This window comes from Lissotriton vulgaris, chromosome 2_1, assembly GCF_964263255.1.
Source record: "Lissotriton vulgaris chromosome 2_1, aLisVul1.2, whole genome shotgun sequence".
Taxonomy (NCBI): domain Eukaryota; kingdom Metazoa; phylum Chordata; class Amphibia; order Caudata; family Salamandridae; genus Lissotriton; species Lissotriton vulgaris.
Window position 1 is genome coordinate 557,841,157 of NC_141687.1, and position 17,358 is coordinate 557,858,514.

The 17,358-nt window shown below is 43.0% G+C and overlaps 1 protein-coding gene across 1 annotated transcript in view; it reads left to right on the top strand.

Annotated features, from left to right (window-relative positions):
• CPS1 (carbamoyl-phosphate synthase 1) overlaps positions 1-17,358 on the top strand; it is a 133,308-nt gene that overhangs the window by 38,072 nt on the left and 77,878 nt on the right. Inside the window, exons 11-20 of the mRNA XM_086955557.1 lie at positions 108-185; positions 338-436; positions 2,049-2,144; positions 2,783-2,972; positions 8,349-8,506; positions 10,193-10,321; positions 10,792-10,936; positions 11,659-11,869; positions 15,278-15,476; positions 16,491-16,667. Coding sequence (XP_086811683.1) covers positions 108-185; positions 338-436; positions 2,049-2,144; positions 2,783-2,972; positions 8,349-8,506; positions 10,193-10,321; positions 10,792-10,936; positions 11,659-11,869; positions 15,278-15,476; positions 16,491-16,667 — 1,482 coding nt within the window. The remainder of the gene's footprint in view (positions 1-107; positions 186-337; positions 437-2,048; positions 2,145-2,782; positions 2,973-8,348; positions 8,507-10,192; positions 10,322-10,791; positions 10,937-11,658; positions 11,870-15,277; positions 15,477-16,490; positions 16,668-17,358) is intronic.

The following is a 17,358-nucleotide window of genomic DNA, read 5'->3' on the forward strand; positions in this document are numbered from 1 at the left end:
CATAATGCGACAAAACTTTACACCAGCATGTTGTCTTGAGATTACACAACATGTCCTACCTTAACCTTCACTTTGGCAATAATATTTTCCTTTATGTCATACTTCAGGGAATTATGCACGAGACGAAGCCCATCTTCACGGCACAGTTCAACCCGGAGGCCACTCCAGGGCCAGTGGACACAGAGGTAAGTAGTGTGTACTACACTGACTTGAGTGGTGGACAGGGAGGGCTTGCTCTGGGTTGTGTCACAGATTTGGTCGAGAAATGTGAGCCCCATTAACTCCAGTACCGAGTTCTATGCTAATATTAATGCAATGTTGCCTTATTTTTTTCCAGTTTCTCTTCGACGTCTTCATGTCTATGATACAGAAGGGAAAAGGCACCACCCTGGCATCGGTGATGCCGAAGCCGGCACTGATCCCATCTCGGATTGATGTAAGCACTTGGATGGTCCCTCTTCATTTACCAGACTATAAGATTGTATTGAAAGCAAGTACTGGCTAGGCTTGAAGTCAGGGATTGAAGTACGGATGTATAGTTGTATTGACTTATTTAAAAAGAACAAATAGGTGGGACTTGAACACATACAGTATCCAGTCTGCAGTGTAAATCACTCAGGTTTCTGGTAAGGCGCAAAATACTCACCTGCTAGGGTCTCAAGGTGCTGTAAGGGGGTGGCGTGGATCCGTAGATAAGTCGAAGAGCCAGGTCTTAAGGTCCTTCCTGAACTGAGGCTGTGACGGTGATTGCCTGAGACGTAGAGGCAGGGAGTTCCAGGTCTTCGCTGTGAGGTAGGAGAAAAATCTTCCTCCAGCCGAGGTCCTGCGGATCCTTGGGATGGTTGTCAGGGCCAGTTGGGTGGAGCAGAGATATCTGGTCGGTGTGTTGACAGAGAGGAAAAGTGTACAGCTATAGTAAAGACACACACACATTACAGGGCCAATAGTTTCTGCAACACAGGGGGATCTCTGTTTCAGAGATGGGATGGAATGCCTTATGGTGCATGACGTCCACGTCTGGGAAGTTAAAAGGTATAGAGGTGAAGATAAGAGGTGCAGATGGAGACAGCAAATGAAGAGGGATACAATGAAAGTCCACCAACTGATCGGGTTATGGGGTTACAAGAACTGCCAACAAACAAGTAATGGAGAGTTGGGAGCTGCAGATCCCACATGCTAAGAAGTAGGTTTTACTATCCATGGAGAATAAATAATAGGGGACTGACTATCTTCTGCAGCCTTCTGAGCCAAAACATCAATGAGAATCATGGCAGAAAGCCTGGCGTTGCCAGTGTCTGGATTTGTCTTTGAAAAGTATGCCCTGGGGTTGGAGGATGGTGGAAAAGGAGTTTGTGTGGGGTCATTCTCTGCCGCTGTCCCTCATCCAGTCCTGAACATTCCCAAGCGGAGATCAGCTATACTCATCACGCCAAGTCAAGGATGAGATCTACAAAGAATGCAAGATGGGGCGCCCGTCCTCAGCATGCCTATGCTCAGATGTAGGAGTGTGTTAGCCATGCATGCTGCTTCTCTGATGCCATTTGGAAGAGATGCAGGGGCTGCTGGGTCCCTCAGTCCTCTAGATGTCTGCAAGCCAGCAAGTTCATAGCAGTTTGCTAACAGTCCTTTAAAGTAGGGGTTCATAGTTTATGCTACACTTTTTCAAAAGCATTGCTTACTCAAATACTCTTTCCTCTAGAGTTCTTTGTTAATTAGATGCAATTCTTGCCTGTCTGCTTTTTGTAGGGCCATCGTTTGTCAGAGAATCTTTGAGCTGGTTCTTTCTTCCACTTCTTGTTCTTACCTCTTTTCATCTCTTCATTGTTGTATCTCACTCCCTTTCAGTTTTCATTGGCTTGCTCTTCGTTCCTTTGTCATTGCTCCCTGTTATGTTTGGGTGCCTTAGTCTGCTCAATGAACACTTAATGTGGTGACTGACCATGCGGCAAGTTTTATTTCTGCTGTACCACGATCCTTTGCACGATCCATTTATCTTGACGATGTTGATCCTGCCTCGCTCATAATTTCACGTTGTCCTCCTCTGCTAGGTTTCAAAGGTGCTCATCCTTGGCTCCGGAGGGCTGTCCATCGGTCAGGCGGGCGAGTTTGACTACTCAGGATCACAAGCTGTGAAAGCCATGAAGGTGAGAGTCTGGTGACCTGGCTTGGCTATCTTGTATCCTGTTCCAGGCGTTAAATGCTATCTAATAATTTTGTAACAGTTTTAAACAACATGTGTTTTCTCGACAAAGAAATTGGCTCGCCAAACATTTTGGTGACTGATATGAAACTGCAACCCCTTTTCCAAAGATGGCGGAGGCAGTTTGCATACTGCTGACCCATTATTGGTGGGCACCAAGAAAAGCAAAGAGCAGGGCTACAAAGCATAGGAACACTTACGCACAATTGGAAGTATTTGCAAGCATGAATGTTTAATAAATCTGTCAATAAATCGATTGATGTGATGAATAGTAGACACACGCAATAGCTTATAGTTGTAATTCACACATAACACTATCCACACTGCAATAGCAGACAGATTAAAAGGAAATCATTGGCTCCCCCGTGTTTTGCAGAGCAGCTAGCTGTTCTTGGCCGATAAGATGAGGGATCCAATAGAGGGTTTCTTAAAGGAAGCTAGACAGTGGCACGTGTTGCGCCACAGCGTATATCACTCATGTCGCTAGTAACCGCTGCGATTCCTATTCAACCTTATATTGATGAGTAGTGCACGAGTCCTAGTTTCACTTTGCACAGCTCTGATGTGTCCTTTCATTATTAGGAGGAGAATGTGAAGACTGTCCTTATGAACCCCAACATTGCCTCCGTGCAGACCAACGAGGTGGGCCTAAAGCAGGCTGATACCGTCTACTTCCTGCCCATCACTCCACAGTTTGTCACCGAGATCATCAAGCAAGAAAGGCCCGATGGTTTGATTCTGGGCATGGGTGGGCAGACCGCCCTCAACTGCGGTGAGTTGTTTAGGGGTGTACTCTCCAAATTCTGTATTCTTGTTTAACCCAATCAGATTTAGCATTGAATTTAATCTTAGTGCATTTCACATATTTTGATGAAATACAGTCAAAGCAATATTTTTAAATAAATCATAACATAGCTGGGTGGTGACAAGATTCTGGAATATTCTTGAAACACAGCCATTTGAGATTTCTCATTGCTAACATGTTACACCTGGAAGTGGGCCTTCAATGCAGCACTTTTGTTGTGAAGGTAGGCAACCCCATTCTGAACAATCCTCTGCAAATTATCTTGTTGTTCGCAGGGTGAAAAAATGCTCCTGGGGGGGAAGAATTTTTTTATTGGGCGCAACTAGGTTGTGGAACTCTCTCCCAATAAAGCTGAAACTGGAGAAAAATCTGTTCGCTTTCAGGAAGGCGTTAAAGACTTGGTTGTTTAGACTTTACGCTCCCTTGAAGAAAAGTGTAAAATGACTCACTCTCCCCACCAGGGATCTATCCAGTAATTTGCATAATAAAGCAGGTAAGGAATTGACAGCCAATCTGTAAAATCAAAAGACATCTTTATTATTATTATTATGAGGCTTCGTCGTCCAACCGTAGTTTTACAATTGAAAGAGGGAGCCTCTCTGAGCTTTCTCAGACAGGCCTTTTATACAAAAAGTTTGCCCCTAGGCTCACATTCTTGCTGTGAAACACATCATTGTAGGTCGCTCCCATGGTACCATAACAAAGCAGGCTATAATTATGAATTCCATTCTACTTGCCCAAACTGACCAACCCATCTTCCATCATGAACATATGTCAAACTTCACATATTTTTCTGTGCAGGCCGGATAAGCTCACAATAGATCTGGTTTCCTCCCCATCATATAAACAGTCACCTCCCCATTGTAAAAGCCCAGGAGCAGAGAAACAGAGCCAGGTGTGGAAGATAGAAATGTAGGATAAGGGATGCTTGTGGGTCATAAACAGGCATGGCTACTGTATTCGGCCTTCTAATCTTGCTCAGGCCAATGTACACAACAAGTTGCTCAGATCTTTAATATAGATTGACTAGAGGGCATGGACTCTCTCCCCACCAGGGATCTATCCAGTAATTTGCATAATAAAGCAGGTAAGGAATTGACAGCCAATCTGTAAAATCAAAAGACATCTTTATTATTATTATTATGAGGCTTCGTCGTCCAACCGTAGTTTTACAATTGAAAGAGGGAGCCTCTCTGAGCTTTCTCAGACAGGCCTTTTATACAAAAAGTTTGCCCCTAGGCTCACATTCTTGCTGTGAAACACATCATTGTAGGTCGCTCCCATGGTACCATAACAAAGCAGGCTATAATTATGAATTCCATTCTACTTGCCCAAACTGACCAACCCATCTTCCATCATGAACATATGTCAAACTTCACATATTTTTCTGTGCAGGCCGGATAAGCTCACAATAGATCTGGTTTCCTCCCCATCATATAAACAGTCACCTCCCCATTGTAAAAGCCCAGGAGCAGAGAAACAGAGCCAGGTGTGGAAGATAGAAATGTAGGATAAGGGATGCTTGTGGGTCATAAACAGGCATGGCTACTGTATTCGGCCTTCTAATCTTGCTCAGGCCAATGTACACAACAAGTTGCTCAGATCTTTAATATAGATTGACTAGAGGGCATGGACTGGTTTGGTGAGGCCAACATCACGTAGGCAGATTCAGCCTGTTCAGGTCAAATGGGAGTCAGGAAGAACTCAAGCTAAGGAATACGTGTCCTTTAAGAATCATTGGCTCATGTATATGCCTATGTAAAGGGCAACAACTAAAATGGACGCTTGTTCACAACCTAGAGCCTGTGGGCTCAGAATGAATTTGCCAATAACTCCTGCATGCATCATTGTATCGTGATGAAAATACACAGGCATAATGTCCTGATCATTACCGGTCTATTGATACCAAATTCGTCGTGGTATGATGATATTTTCTGCACGAGTGTTTAGGCCTTGGTACACCATTATGGCAGGGTCCGGAATTTTCAGAACCACACCCTGCGAACTCCTTAGCCGAAATCCTGTCTCATTGAGCAAGCGCCTTGACACCCTGGGGTGATTGTTCACGCTCTATAAGTCGCCATTTCATTCCATTATATTTCATTTCAATTCTTTTCATTTATGTAACATAAAAGGTTGGAGGTTATTTAGCGCTTCATGAATCTAGTTGTGTCTCTCGTTAAAAAAAGTTCTCTAATTGAGCAGCCCTTGAGTCCTCACAGCAAGTTGGAACTCAATTCAGTGAATTTCTTTCTCTCTGGGATTGACTTCTCCAGAACCTGTCTACATTCCAACTTTTAAAAAGCCACCTCAAAGGGCATTCTTTCTGAGCATTTCTATAGGGACCTGTTGCATTTTTTGTTAACATAACATCTGTATATTTTTCCATTTTAAGACCCATAAGTAAATAAATAAATAAATAAATAGATAGATACATGATTAAATACCTGAATAAATGAATACGTAACATAATAGAATAATTAATATATAAATACTTGAATACTTCTACTGCCTTGTTAGAGGGAGGAAGCGGTCGTTGTTATACTGTTACTTCGCCCACCATGGAGCAAATCCTGGGCTCTTTTCTCAGCCAATTATTTGAATTTGTGTTCTTCTCTTGTGGAATGTTGTATATGTGCTATTAGAGGTTCCACAGATTCCACACACAGTCAGAGGGGCTACATCACAACATACCTGCCCCGTTTTCTGTGCATTTGAGTTTAAAGTGCCACGGCATGAGACACTGTTTGGCCTGGGGGAGTTGAGTTTGACTATGAAAAATAAATTGTCCGTTTTGAGAATTCAACTGGTCCAAACTGATAAAAGATTAATTTAAAAAGGTGAATTTTCCTTAAATAGTAGAAAAGAGGCTTAATTAAGTGAAAACTAGGGTTTAATTCAGTTAAAAAAATAAGGATACGAAATTCGCTTAATTTGTATTTGCATAAATATGTTAAATTGTCAGACAATGACACAACTTATGCATCAAAAGGTAAAAGGCAAAAACCAACATTTGGCGCCATCTTTTAGCCTGAAATGCATCTTTATGACCATTATGGATACAGGGCTGCATTTCGACACAAAAAGTAACACAAAAACACAAGTGCTGCCAACAGTAGCCACCTGCATTCTGGTCATTTACGTTATTCCCGTGCTCACACTAACATTTTGTGATTAATTTTGCTTAATTAGGTAACATAGCATAGTAATGCGATTTTGGGAATTGTAGATATCAAGCGTAGGGTGAAATTATGCGTGATTATGCCGGCATAATGAACATTTCACCCGGCCTAGTAAAAACGTGCCCTGGCATTTATTGGTGTTTGCTAAAATGCACATAGGTTCATCAGTGCACTTATTTTTTTCAGGAATGCCTTTATCGCATGTGTAGTGAGAGAGCACCAGACCTCTGATTTTGGGTACACTTTGGGCGCTCAATTTGAACATGCATAGGTTCAGTGTCCCTATAGGGAATTCAGTGAATTGCTGAATGAAATGTTGCTAATGAAGTGGAATGTGGAGTAGTTTGTTTTGAGTGTGTGGTGACAGGAGAGGACTTCAAAGGAGCTGATGCCTGTAACCCCTTTAAGTGTGCATTGACACTCCTATTAAGAAATTAAGAGGGGAGATGGGTGGGGAAAGAACTATCTGAGTCTCTCATGGACCCCGTCCAAGGGTAAAAATAAAACCTGCAAACAACACAATTCTTGAGCTTTCAAACTCATGGGTTTAATGAAAAATAGTTTAAGACAAGAAAGCAAAATAAGTAGTTAATTAATTCAAAGAATTAGCACATGTCCAGAATCATCTAATAGACTGGCATAGAGTCCCTCACGAAAGAAAACCCCAAACCCACTGTTCAGTAGACTAATAAAGCGTCGGTCTCTACGTAAATCCCAAAGCATCTGGCACTCTTCCAAAATGACATGTCTTTTATAATGTTTTAGACGAAGAAGGCACAAGCATTTCATAGCATGTTAGAACACAGGGTTGGATTAAAAAAGTTTCATTCATGACAACCAATCAACTTACTAATTGGTACAACACCCCTAAAAACTCCTACTACCTAAATCATCTTATCTAATTAAGAAGATGAAATGATACATTATGAAACACAAGAATACAATATCTTGTACAACTACTGCAGAACTCTGCTAAGCAACCTCCAAAGTTTGAACAGAACGAACATCCTTCCCTCCAGAGCGAAAGAACAATAATTGTACAATTAAATTGGTACTGACCATTGCTGAGGCTGAATTTTCAATTATTTCCTGGAATAGAGGAAGGCACATGCACGTTGAACACTTGTTGTAAATTGTAAATTGATACTTGTATAGCGCACTACTCACCCGCCAGGGTCTCAAGGCGCTTGTACGAATACTGCTGTGGAACCCATCCTGGCTTTCCCTGTGAGGCGTCCACTCCTGGGCACCCCCAAGGTGGAGGCCAGGCATCCTTAGCATTTTGGGGGCCGTTGTGGAGATTAAGCAAGCTATTGCCAGAGTTGCAGAGTGGGACTCCATGATTGGAATAGGCACTGAGGCGAGAATTATCAGGTCGGTGGAATTTTGAGCCCAAGACCCGCTGAGGCAGGGAATTGAACCCTGGTCCCGGGCTAGACCTCTGCATCAGGGTCTGGCGCTCTAACCATTGAGCCACACTTAAAATAAACATGCACTTTTGTGAAACACTTCATAATTGATTGTCAGTGTGGCCTGGTGTGGTCTCGCTATGGCCTAGTTATGCTAACTGAAGTACACCTAAATTAATCACTGTTTTGTATCAAATGTAAAACATGTCCACAATGTCTGACCATTCATCTGTGCCCTACTTTTCTCTTTACTTTGGGTTTCACTTGAGTGGCCGACCATGTGACCCTTCTTCCTCGTTACAGTCATCACAACTGTGAGCTGAGTCTGCCCCTCCCACCTTATCCGCACAGCGTAGGCGTTGGCCCTTATATGTACCTATTGGATAGTGAGAGTGGAGCTATAGTTTTTTTGTGCAGGGAAATGTGGACTGCCTGTCTGGGCAGGTGGACTCCCCTCATAGTTGTAACGATTGTAATATGGAAGTAGGCTCCGTGGTAATGCCATCATTACCCAAATCTTCTGGGTTTGGGTAATAAGGTTGCAGCGATTAGTCTTCTGGGATGAGTTTGTCAAAGATGAGGATGGGCAGTGGGTTAAGTTGCCTTTTGATGGAGTGTGTTCAGCTTGTGTATGGCTATGACGTTGACAGTGTTCTTCATGCATTAATCTAACAACCATTTGATCAGATTGGCGGTTTCCAGTGGTTGTACGTCCTCATATTGACCTCCCCTCTTCTCCATTGCTGCCTCAGGAGTGGAGCTGTTCAAGCGAGGGGTCCTCAAGGAGTATGGCGTCAAGGTGCTGGGGACCTCCGTGGAGTCCATTATGTTCACAGAGGACAGGCAGCTCTTCTCAGACAAGCTGAATGAGATCAAGGAGCCCATCGCGCCAAGCTTCGCTGTCGAATCGGTAAAGTGAACTATTGCACCATCGGGGATTGCGTGCTAGCGGAGTGCAATTTCAGGCCAGGGCACGATGGAGCTGTGTGCACTGTAACATTGTATTCAGTTATAGTTATGTGCCTAGTCGGTTGCAGTCCTTTGCTCAGTCCGTAGCAGCCCTGTGTTCAGGGACAGTGTACTTAGAGTGTGATAGTGCTGCGGTCTGTTACAGTGTGATCAGCAAAAAATAGTGCTGTAATATGGGACTGTGCGCTCAGCATGTGATAGTGATTCACTCTTGGTCAGCATTCATCAGCGGGTTTGCTGTACTCTGGCCCAGTGTGCTTGGTCAGCATAGCGCTGCACTTTAGGAGAGTGTGCTTAACCATTAATGAACCATGAACTAGGAGAGTGTGCTTAACCATTAATGAACCATGAACTAGGAGAGTGTGCTTAACCATTAATGAACTAGGACAGTGTGCTTAACATGTGCTAGTGCCGTGCTCCTGGTCAGCCAGTGACTGCACGGTACGACTATGCGTGCAGTATGTAATTGTGTGCAATAGTGCTGTGATCTGGAATGCTGTGCTTAGCGAGTGATAGTGAAGTGCTCTGCGTCAGTGCACTCAATTAGTAATAGTCGTATGTGTTGGTACAGCATGCTCAGTGGCACTGAAAGTGCTGTGTTCTGAGACTTTGTTTTGCCAGACATTGAGATGTGCTATAGGACAGTGATGCAGCTGTGCTCTGGGGCAGTGAGAGTGATGCATCCATGGGCCGTTTACTTTGCGACAGTGTGTCACTCTGGAAAAGTACTGTTAGTGATTGTGTTGATGGGCTCTGTCAGTGACAGCACTGCACTGTTGGACAGCGCGTTCAGTGAGTGAGCACCTTCAATGTTAGTGCTGTGTTGTGCAGCATGTAACAGATAGAGATCAAAACGGGTGGTTGACTACATGCGAGCACTCATATGTTGTAGATCCTGGTTGTTGTGAATGCTTGAGACGATTTGTAGTTTGCACCACGGAGTGACGTTACACTGCCTGAATGGAGGTGGGGACCAGAGAGCGGTGGGAGAGTGTGGAAGGAGTCTTGTCCATATTTAAGTTTTACCTGTAGACAGATTTAGATATCTGTTATCGGAGGCCTCTTTTGTACAATGTATACAGAGTGGACTCTGTTTCAGCCACTTGCCCAAGATTGATGGCTGTCTTCTCTATCTCAGTTTGATGCTTCTCAGCCAATTGATTTGCTCTGTACTCTTGTTTTTGTCCTGCGCCCAGAACGCCGCTGCTCTACCATTGTTTTGATTGGTTGAGTTGCATCCTTCAATTGCTGACCTTAGGAACCCCCATCAGGCACCATATTTAGACACCTCATAATCTTTCCTGGTCCACTTCCTTAACAAAACCCACAGACCTCTTTGCAGCCGCCAGTTATACACACCTCACATCTGTGCTTGTTTCCTTAGTAAAGTGTGAAACAAATCCCTTACTGGCAATTTGTTTTTGATAGAGTGTTTCCCACAATAGCAAGGTTAGGACGTCAAGGTAAGAGCCACTTCTAGGGATTACATAATAACTGAACACCACCAGTACCACATAATAAGGACACCACCCTCTGAACTTGCACCCAAGGGCGCTCTACACTCAAGGCACCCCGATTCCGGAAGGGCTCCCGATGGTCTAACTGTACATGCATTCTGTGTTGGCAGGTGGAAGACGCCCTGAAGGCTGCGGATAAGATTGGATACCCGGTTATGATTCGCTCTGCCTACGCCCTGGGCGGGCTCGGCTCCGGCCTTTGTCCAGACAAGGAGAAGCTGATCGATCTTGCTACTAAGGTGAGATGTGAGCTCGAAGGCATCAAGAGAACACTGAAGTCCACTTAGAGCCTGTGACTTTATACCGAGCTTTTCTGCTTTTGTTTTTTGCAATAACTGTGTTTCTTTGTGAAAGAAACAATGAACAAAATGCCTTTATCCTTCAAATGTCAGGGATGTGAAAGTTAAGGAGCATCACATTGACAAAACCCCAAGCCACTGGTATAGTTTAAAAAGTGTCATTTAAAGTGTTCCGAAATTGATGCCGAAAAGTGCTCTCAGTTAAAGTTTGCCTTGATTTAAGTGTATGGAAGTGCCCCTTAGCCTCATTCCTACAGTTACTTGCTGTCACCACTGCTCGGCTACCGCCACCACATGCCCTCACTAGTAGCTTTTCAGTGCTGACCTAGCTGAGCATGCTCCTGGGTTGATAGTGAGTCAATAAAAAAACAATAACAAAAACACATATTCTCCTTTTTTATTTTCCGCAGGCGTTTGCAATGACCAACCAAATCCTGGTGGAGCGCTCAGTTGTGGGATGGAAGGAGATTGAGTATGAAGTTGTGAGGGATTCCGCTGATAATTGCGTCACAGTCTGTAACATGGAGAACGTCGATGCCATGGGAGTGCACACAGGTGGGACAACCTTTCATGCCCTTATTTGCAGTGACATTTGGTCCTCTTTTGAAAAGCAGAGAGCATTTATACGTCTCTATATTCCAGCCTATCTGCGACTAGATGACCTCAGCCATTAAGGCAATCTGGGTGGCATCTGAAGGGCTTCTTTCCCTTATTAAGATCACGCCAACATTGCACCACATTGTTTCAATATTGAAAATGGTGCCATAGGAATTTTAGAAAGGTGCACATCTTGTTGAGTCCTGCTTCACACATCCCTCTCACTGCTCCTCTGCATTTCACAGAAGGCAGAAGTCTCTTTTTCTTCCTACCAGCCGCGGCCCGTGCAGCTAAGAGCAGTGGGCTGGATTGGAGGGATTCGACAGGCGACCATGAGGGAAAATTAAATAATTAATTTTCCGTTGTCGCTATCCGTCGAAATTCACTGTCTAGGAGTCTGCACTGGGGACAAGGAAAGACCTTTGGGGTTCTATGGCTGGGCCTCTAGGTCCTCTGGTCCAATACTGACTAAATCTGACTTTTCTCTGAGGCCCTCTTTCAACACTCCATATGTCCAAGCTTCACTATGGTGCAGAAAGCTTCTTTCTTTCCGTCAGCCCCTGGTCTGCTACTCTAGACGTAGGACTCCTCTGATTCAGGGTAGAATAACACCATAGCCAGACTGCCAACGGTGGTGGTGGCCATTAATTGTTGATTTTTGTTTATGTTTTGATTTGTAGGAGATTCCATCGTGGTGGCCCCCTGCCAGACTCTCTCCAACGAGGAGAACCAGATGCTGCGAGCGGTGTCTATCAAGGTGGTGCGCCACCTGGGCATCGTGGGTGAATGCAACATCCAGTTTGCCCTGCACCCCACATCCTTAGAGTACGTCATCATTGAGGTCAACGCCAGGCTTTCCAGGAGCTCTGCATTGGCATCCAAAGCTACTGGGTAAGGAAAGAGGTCACTGATGTCTTCCATTGAAATTTACACTTCCACTCCTACACATAAAAAATGTATTGTAGCAGGCGGGAGCACAGGTAGTGCAAGCAACTCTATTTACATGCATGGGTAAAAGAGGTAAAGATGTGGTGGGGACAAAAGCAGAAACTTGGGAGCAGTAATCTACATTTGGGTTTCATGTCTTTCAAAGTACATGTAAGATAGATCTCAATTTTTTATAGTAGCAATTATGGTCAGCTCAGAGTGCTGTAAAGTGAACATCATTCCTTTGAACTCTGAAGCTGATGATACACACATAACTTTTGATGATGTAAATATTTTTGGGAAAAGAAATTGCATGTGAATAAGCACGAACACAAGAAATGTTTCCTATAACCTTGAATAAGTGCTCATCCACCCACAGGCCTGTGAGCATAACACTGATTAAATCATGGTTCAGCATCGAAGGATCGTCACTTTTAATCATAAACTTAGAATCTTTCCACTTATGTGCAGAGACCCCAGCACTCTTCTTTTATGTATAGAAATCATTCTGTAGTTGTAGTTCGACACCTCATTGTTAAACAGTCTGAGGGCACCCTCTCCATAGAGATAGCTCAGCTTTACCACCATTTTCTGTAAGTGAAACCCCCCTTTTATAAGTACTTTAAGATTACATTGCACCACCTAGCTGAATATATAGCAGTATCCCAAATAACCTTTTCACCTTCCCTCTCTGTTGGGAAAAAAATGCAGGCAAAGGGTGTCTACCAGGTCACAGAGTGAAAGTAGTCATAGAAAATACTGTTTCTTTAAGAAGCCATCCACTTCCCTCTCCCAGTACTACTCTGCTGACACTTTGCCTTACAGCTCCAGTTCTTTTATCCAGCTGAGGTTGAGATGATCTCAGAACACTTTACTATTTAATAACCTTGTTTTTGTCCTTCAGATACTGAAGTTTTACCACTTCATGTGACGTCTTTAATATCCATCTGCCTTGTTCTTCATTTTTGGCAAATGTGAAGGGATTTTTGTTCACAGAAAATGCTATCTCTTTTCATGAAATGCCCTTCATATGGAAGGAAAAAGTCTGCTTCAGACCCTCATTCAGTCTGTGTGGCGTGTCTTCCACTCACACATTCGGTAGAGGACAGCGAGCTTTGTCAAAAAAGGACAAAATAAACCTTCATGGATAGAGAGGGAATCCACCTTACAGGAAAGCTAGAGGACCTCAGAGTGGAAGGAGGGACAAAGAAAAAAAAATGAAAAAACAAAGAAGTGGCGGGGGTCCATGTTCTGAAACTGTTTCCTCTCATGAAAATGAGATTACAAGAGAGGAGGCAATGAAAATATCATTGCCATTATTCAAGACACTCTCACCACACTGGTAACACAGATCAACGTTGAGACCATTGGAGTCAACATGCTTGCTGTTGAGAGGTTTGACGGCGCCTCTGACCTAGATATCTCAGGTACACACTCCCATGATTCATCTACTCCACTGAGTTCTACCCCTGCACCGAAGACTTGATCTTCGACGTTGATTCTCTTGATGCTACTACGCTCAACATTAAAACATAACGACTCACCATCGAAGAATTCTTAGTCTAACATAGCAGCAATGAGATGCCCGTCAAGGAATTTGACATCAAGAAGATCAACTTGCGAATCTCCTTGAAGTCAGTTAACTCCATTCCCTTCCATGATGTTGTTCCCTTGGAGCATAGTAATCCTTTACAATCTCCAAGATTCACAATTTCAGCTGAAGACCAGGTTCAAGGGCCACTTGAACCTTTAGACCATCTACCAAGACCTCCCTTGTCTCCAGCTTCACCTCCGCCTCGGCACTCGGTTTCAAAAGAAGGTTCTTTGATTGGTCCTAAGAGCCACATCCATGTCACCTGGACCTTTTAGACCTCGAGTAAGATTACCAATTCTTAAGGGATCACCTCAAACTAGTACAGACAAATGTGCCCTACAGATCATGCAAACCCCACCTCTATCAATCCCTTCAAAACTACCAAACTACCATCTATAATTATTTTTATCAGAAAGTACAATTTCTCCTTCAGAAAAGTGAAAAAAACAACCTGTTCCTCTCTCTGAAAGAGAGAAACCTTTTTTGGTCCCCTAAAAAGGCCCCAAGAAAGTGTTTAGACCCATTTTAGATTTAAGACAAGCAAACAAATTGAAGAAGAAAGAGTGATGCAGGATGCTGTCCTTACATCAAATTTATCCTCAGCTCATGAGAGAAGACTTGGTGTGTTCTGTGGATTTACAGAGTGTCTATTTCAAGATTCCAGTAGCAGAAAAACATAGATCGTTAATCACATTCCTAGTTGGAAACACTCTTTTCCAGTACAATGTTCTATCCTTTGGACTGAAATCAGCTCTGAAGACGTTGTCCAAGTGCATGGCAGTAATCGCCTTACTTGGATGACTGGTTGATCAAGGCACGATCTGCACATTAGACACGGTTGGACTTCAACACAACAGCCACACTTCTCATGTCCATCTAGCAACTTCGAAAAAGTCAACGTTGTCTCCAGTACGTCTTAAAGAAACAGTACTCTCTATGACTGTTTTCATACTGTGATCCGATAGACACGCTTTCCCTCCATTTTTTATACCCAGCAGAGAGGGAAGGTAAAAAGGTTGTTTGAAATATTGTTATACATATCTTCAGGTAGGTGCTGCAATGTGATCTTTAAGTGCTTTTTAAATGGGTGTTTTTCTCTTCCACACAAAATGCCGGTAAGGTTATGCTGTTTATATATTGGAAGAGATGCCAGCAGACTGTTTAACAATGAGGTGTCTACCTTTATCTACAGATTGACCTTTATATATAAAGGTAGTGTTCCATGGTCTCCGCACATACGTGGGAATATTCTACTTTTATGACTTCAGTGAGGTTGCCTACACTTCAGAACCAGGATTACAAGTAACATTTTTGTAAGGTTGGTTCACAGCTGCAGGCCTGTGGATACTGCTTTTGCATGTTAAGTCGTGCTTGCACATCAAAGCTGGACATTTTCACAGGGATGGCAGGTGTCCCATTTTGCGAAACAATATATAGTGGTGGCTGATTTGTGGGATTGTCCTAGCCACCTAGAAAATAATTTACAAGAGAATTTGCTCCCTTGCTTTTGGCTCATGATAGGCTGAGGTTCCACATTGGTGTCTGGTGTAATAAATTGGATAACTGAAAAAAGGTAAACTTATCTTCTGTTTGTAAATATTTGAATGAAAAAGTTCCCTCCTTTGTTTACATACATGCACAGATGACCAAATCTGTTCCCAGCCACCTTTTTCAAAAACATATAGGTGACTTATCTCAGTCAGTCACATCTTAATCTTTTTCAAAATGTGACGGCTTTTGTTTGCAATTTGGTGATGGCTTCTGCTACCTTTATCTAGGTACCCACTGGCTTTCATCGCAGCCAAAATTGCCCTGGGCATTCCACTGCCAGAGATCAAGAATGTAGTCTCTGGAAAGACATCAGCTTGCTTTGAGCCCAGCTTGGACTACATGGTCACCAAGATTCCTCGCTGGGACCTCGATCGCTTCCAAGGCACCTCCAAGCAAATTGGCAGCTCAATGAAGAGCGTGGGGGAGGTGAGTAATGCCTTTGTACTAATCCACATACTGCATCATCATTTATGCCCCCTTATCCTCCTCCTTTATCATGGTTATTGTGTGGTGGCCATGTCTATCTGCAGGTCCACAAGTGGACCTGCAGGGCTAAAATGGGGTATGAGTGTGATGAGGATGTTGCCGTAATTGTGACTGTCTACTTTCCATGTTGCTCAGAAGCTCTGCTGTTCATGTTCAGACTGATTGCATCGAATCTGGCCAAAGTAGATGGTATTTGTTAGGGAATCACTTGTCGTCCACTGTACCATTTTTGTTCAGTTATATATAAGTCTCATCATAAGTTTCAATCACCAGTGGCACAAGATGATGTCATCTAAGAGCTTATCTAAGATAAGCTGATATCTTTAACATATTTGGATTCACAAAACAGGGAATGATAAATGTATAAGACAAATATATAATACAATCCTGAATCATACTTAGCAGATGGATTACAATGTCTGACAGACTAATTCATGTCACCATATGTAGACCTTCAGCAAAGGTCTGGCATCTTCTGCCAATGACTTACCTATGCTGGCTGATGTTTTTTCTTGAATTGTTTAGACAACCAGGGGAAAGCTAAGGGAGCACAGGGAGAGGTACACAGAGAAGGTAGGAGGAAGTTGAGTTGCTAGGGTATACATCACTGGTGAGACCTGACATCTCCAGTAGGATAAAGGATAAAGATGTAGCTGTGAGACAGGTTGCCAAGATACTGAAGGGTTCTCTTTGCATAAAGGAGCAGTCTAGGTGAAGCGGACAGCCATTAGCTACTGCCACTATCAACATGGTATGTCACAAATGCTTGTACCACAGTGACTTCCAGATTCCTTGATGAACCAATGCCCAATGTGAGACTGGTGTTAACTTATTTTCCCTACAATATGCCCTTGCTATTTTGGCCTCTTTGGGTGGTGATCACGTGGCAATTTGAATGGTTAGCAATATTTATTAAGAGCATTATCACTTTTCACTGGTTTCCTCTTTTCTCAGGTCATGGCCATCGGTCGCACCTTTGAGGAGAGCTTCCAGAAGGCTCTGAGAATGTGCCACCCATCTGTGGATGGGTTCACCCCGCACCTGCCCTTAAACAAGGAATGGCCTTCAGACCTTAATCTGTACAGAGAAATGGCTGATGCCTCCAGTACCCGCGTCTACACAATGGCCAAGGTAAGAAAGGGGTACAGAAAGCACTTGTCTAACATGGTGACCTGACAAATCTGCGGAAGCAGTTATGGTCTTTGTTCTCATTTATTGACAATGCTCATGGTTTTTTGGCATGGTGTATATGATGTAAATATAACTATAGTCATTGTTATGTCTCAAAAAAGATTTACAGTAGGGGTTTACCATGGTAAAGTTACATTGAGACAGTTGTATTATGTTCAAAACCATGTTTTGATTTTAAATTACGTGTACTGCTTTTTGAATCACATACAGCTTTTTGTACTATGTTTGGAATTACCCACAATCTTTATGACAAACTGTTGGACTAAATGATATTAAATTGCACAGGAAATATATGGATTTTGATTTTTTTTCTCTTTATATGGTTGATGCTATTCTAATGTTCGCTTATCTGTGAGATAATATACGAAATAAGGAATCATTGTTGTAGGATCTCTAGAACTGGCAATTTACCCAAAAACCTAATGACTATACCACAATTTGATATTGTTAAATATTAGAGTGCCGAGGTACAACCATTTTTCTAATGCATGAAACAACGGGTATCTAATACCTGTTCACCTAGCATCCTTGGTAGTGGGATGTTCCTGTTACCTTGAAGGGCACCGTAATCTCTGAAACTGACACGTTTGAAACAGATAAATAAGGCTAAAGTCACTTTTAGAATTTGATG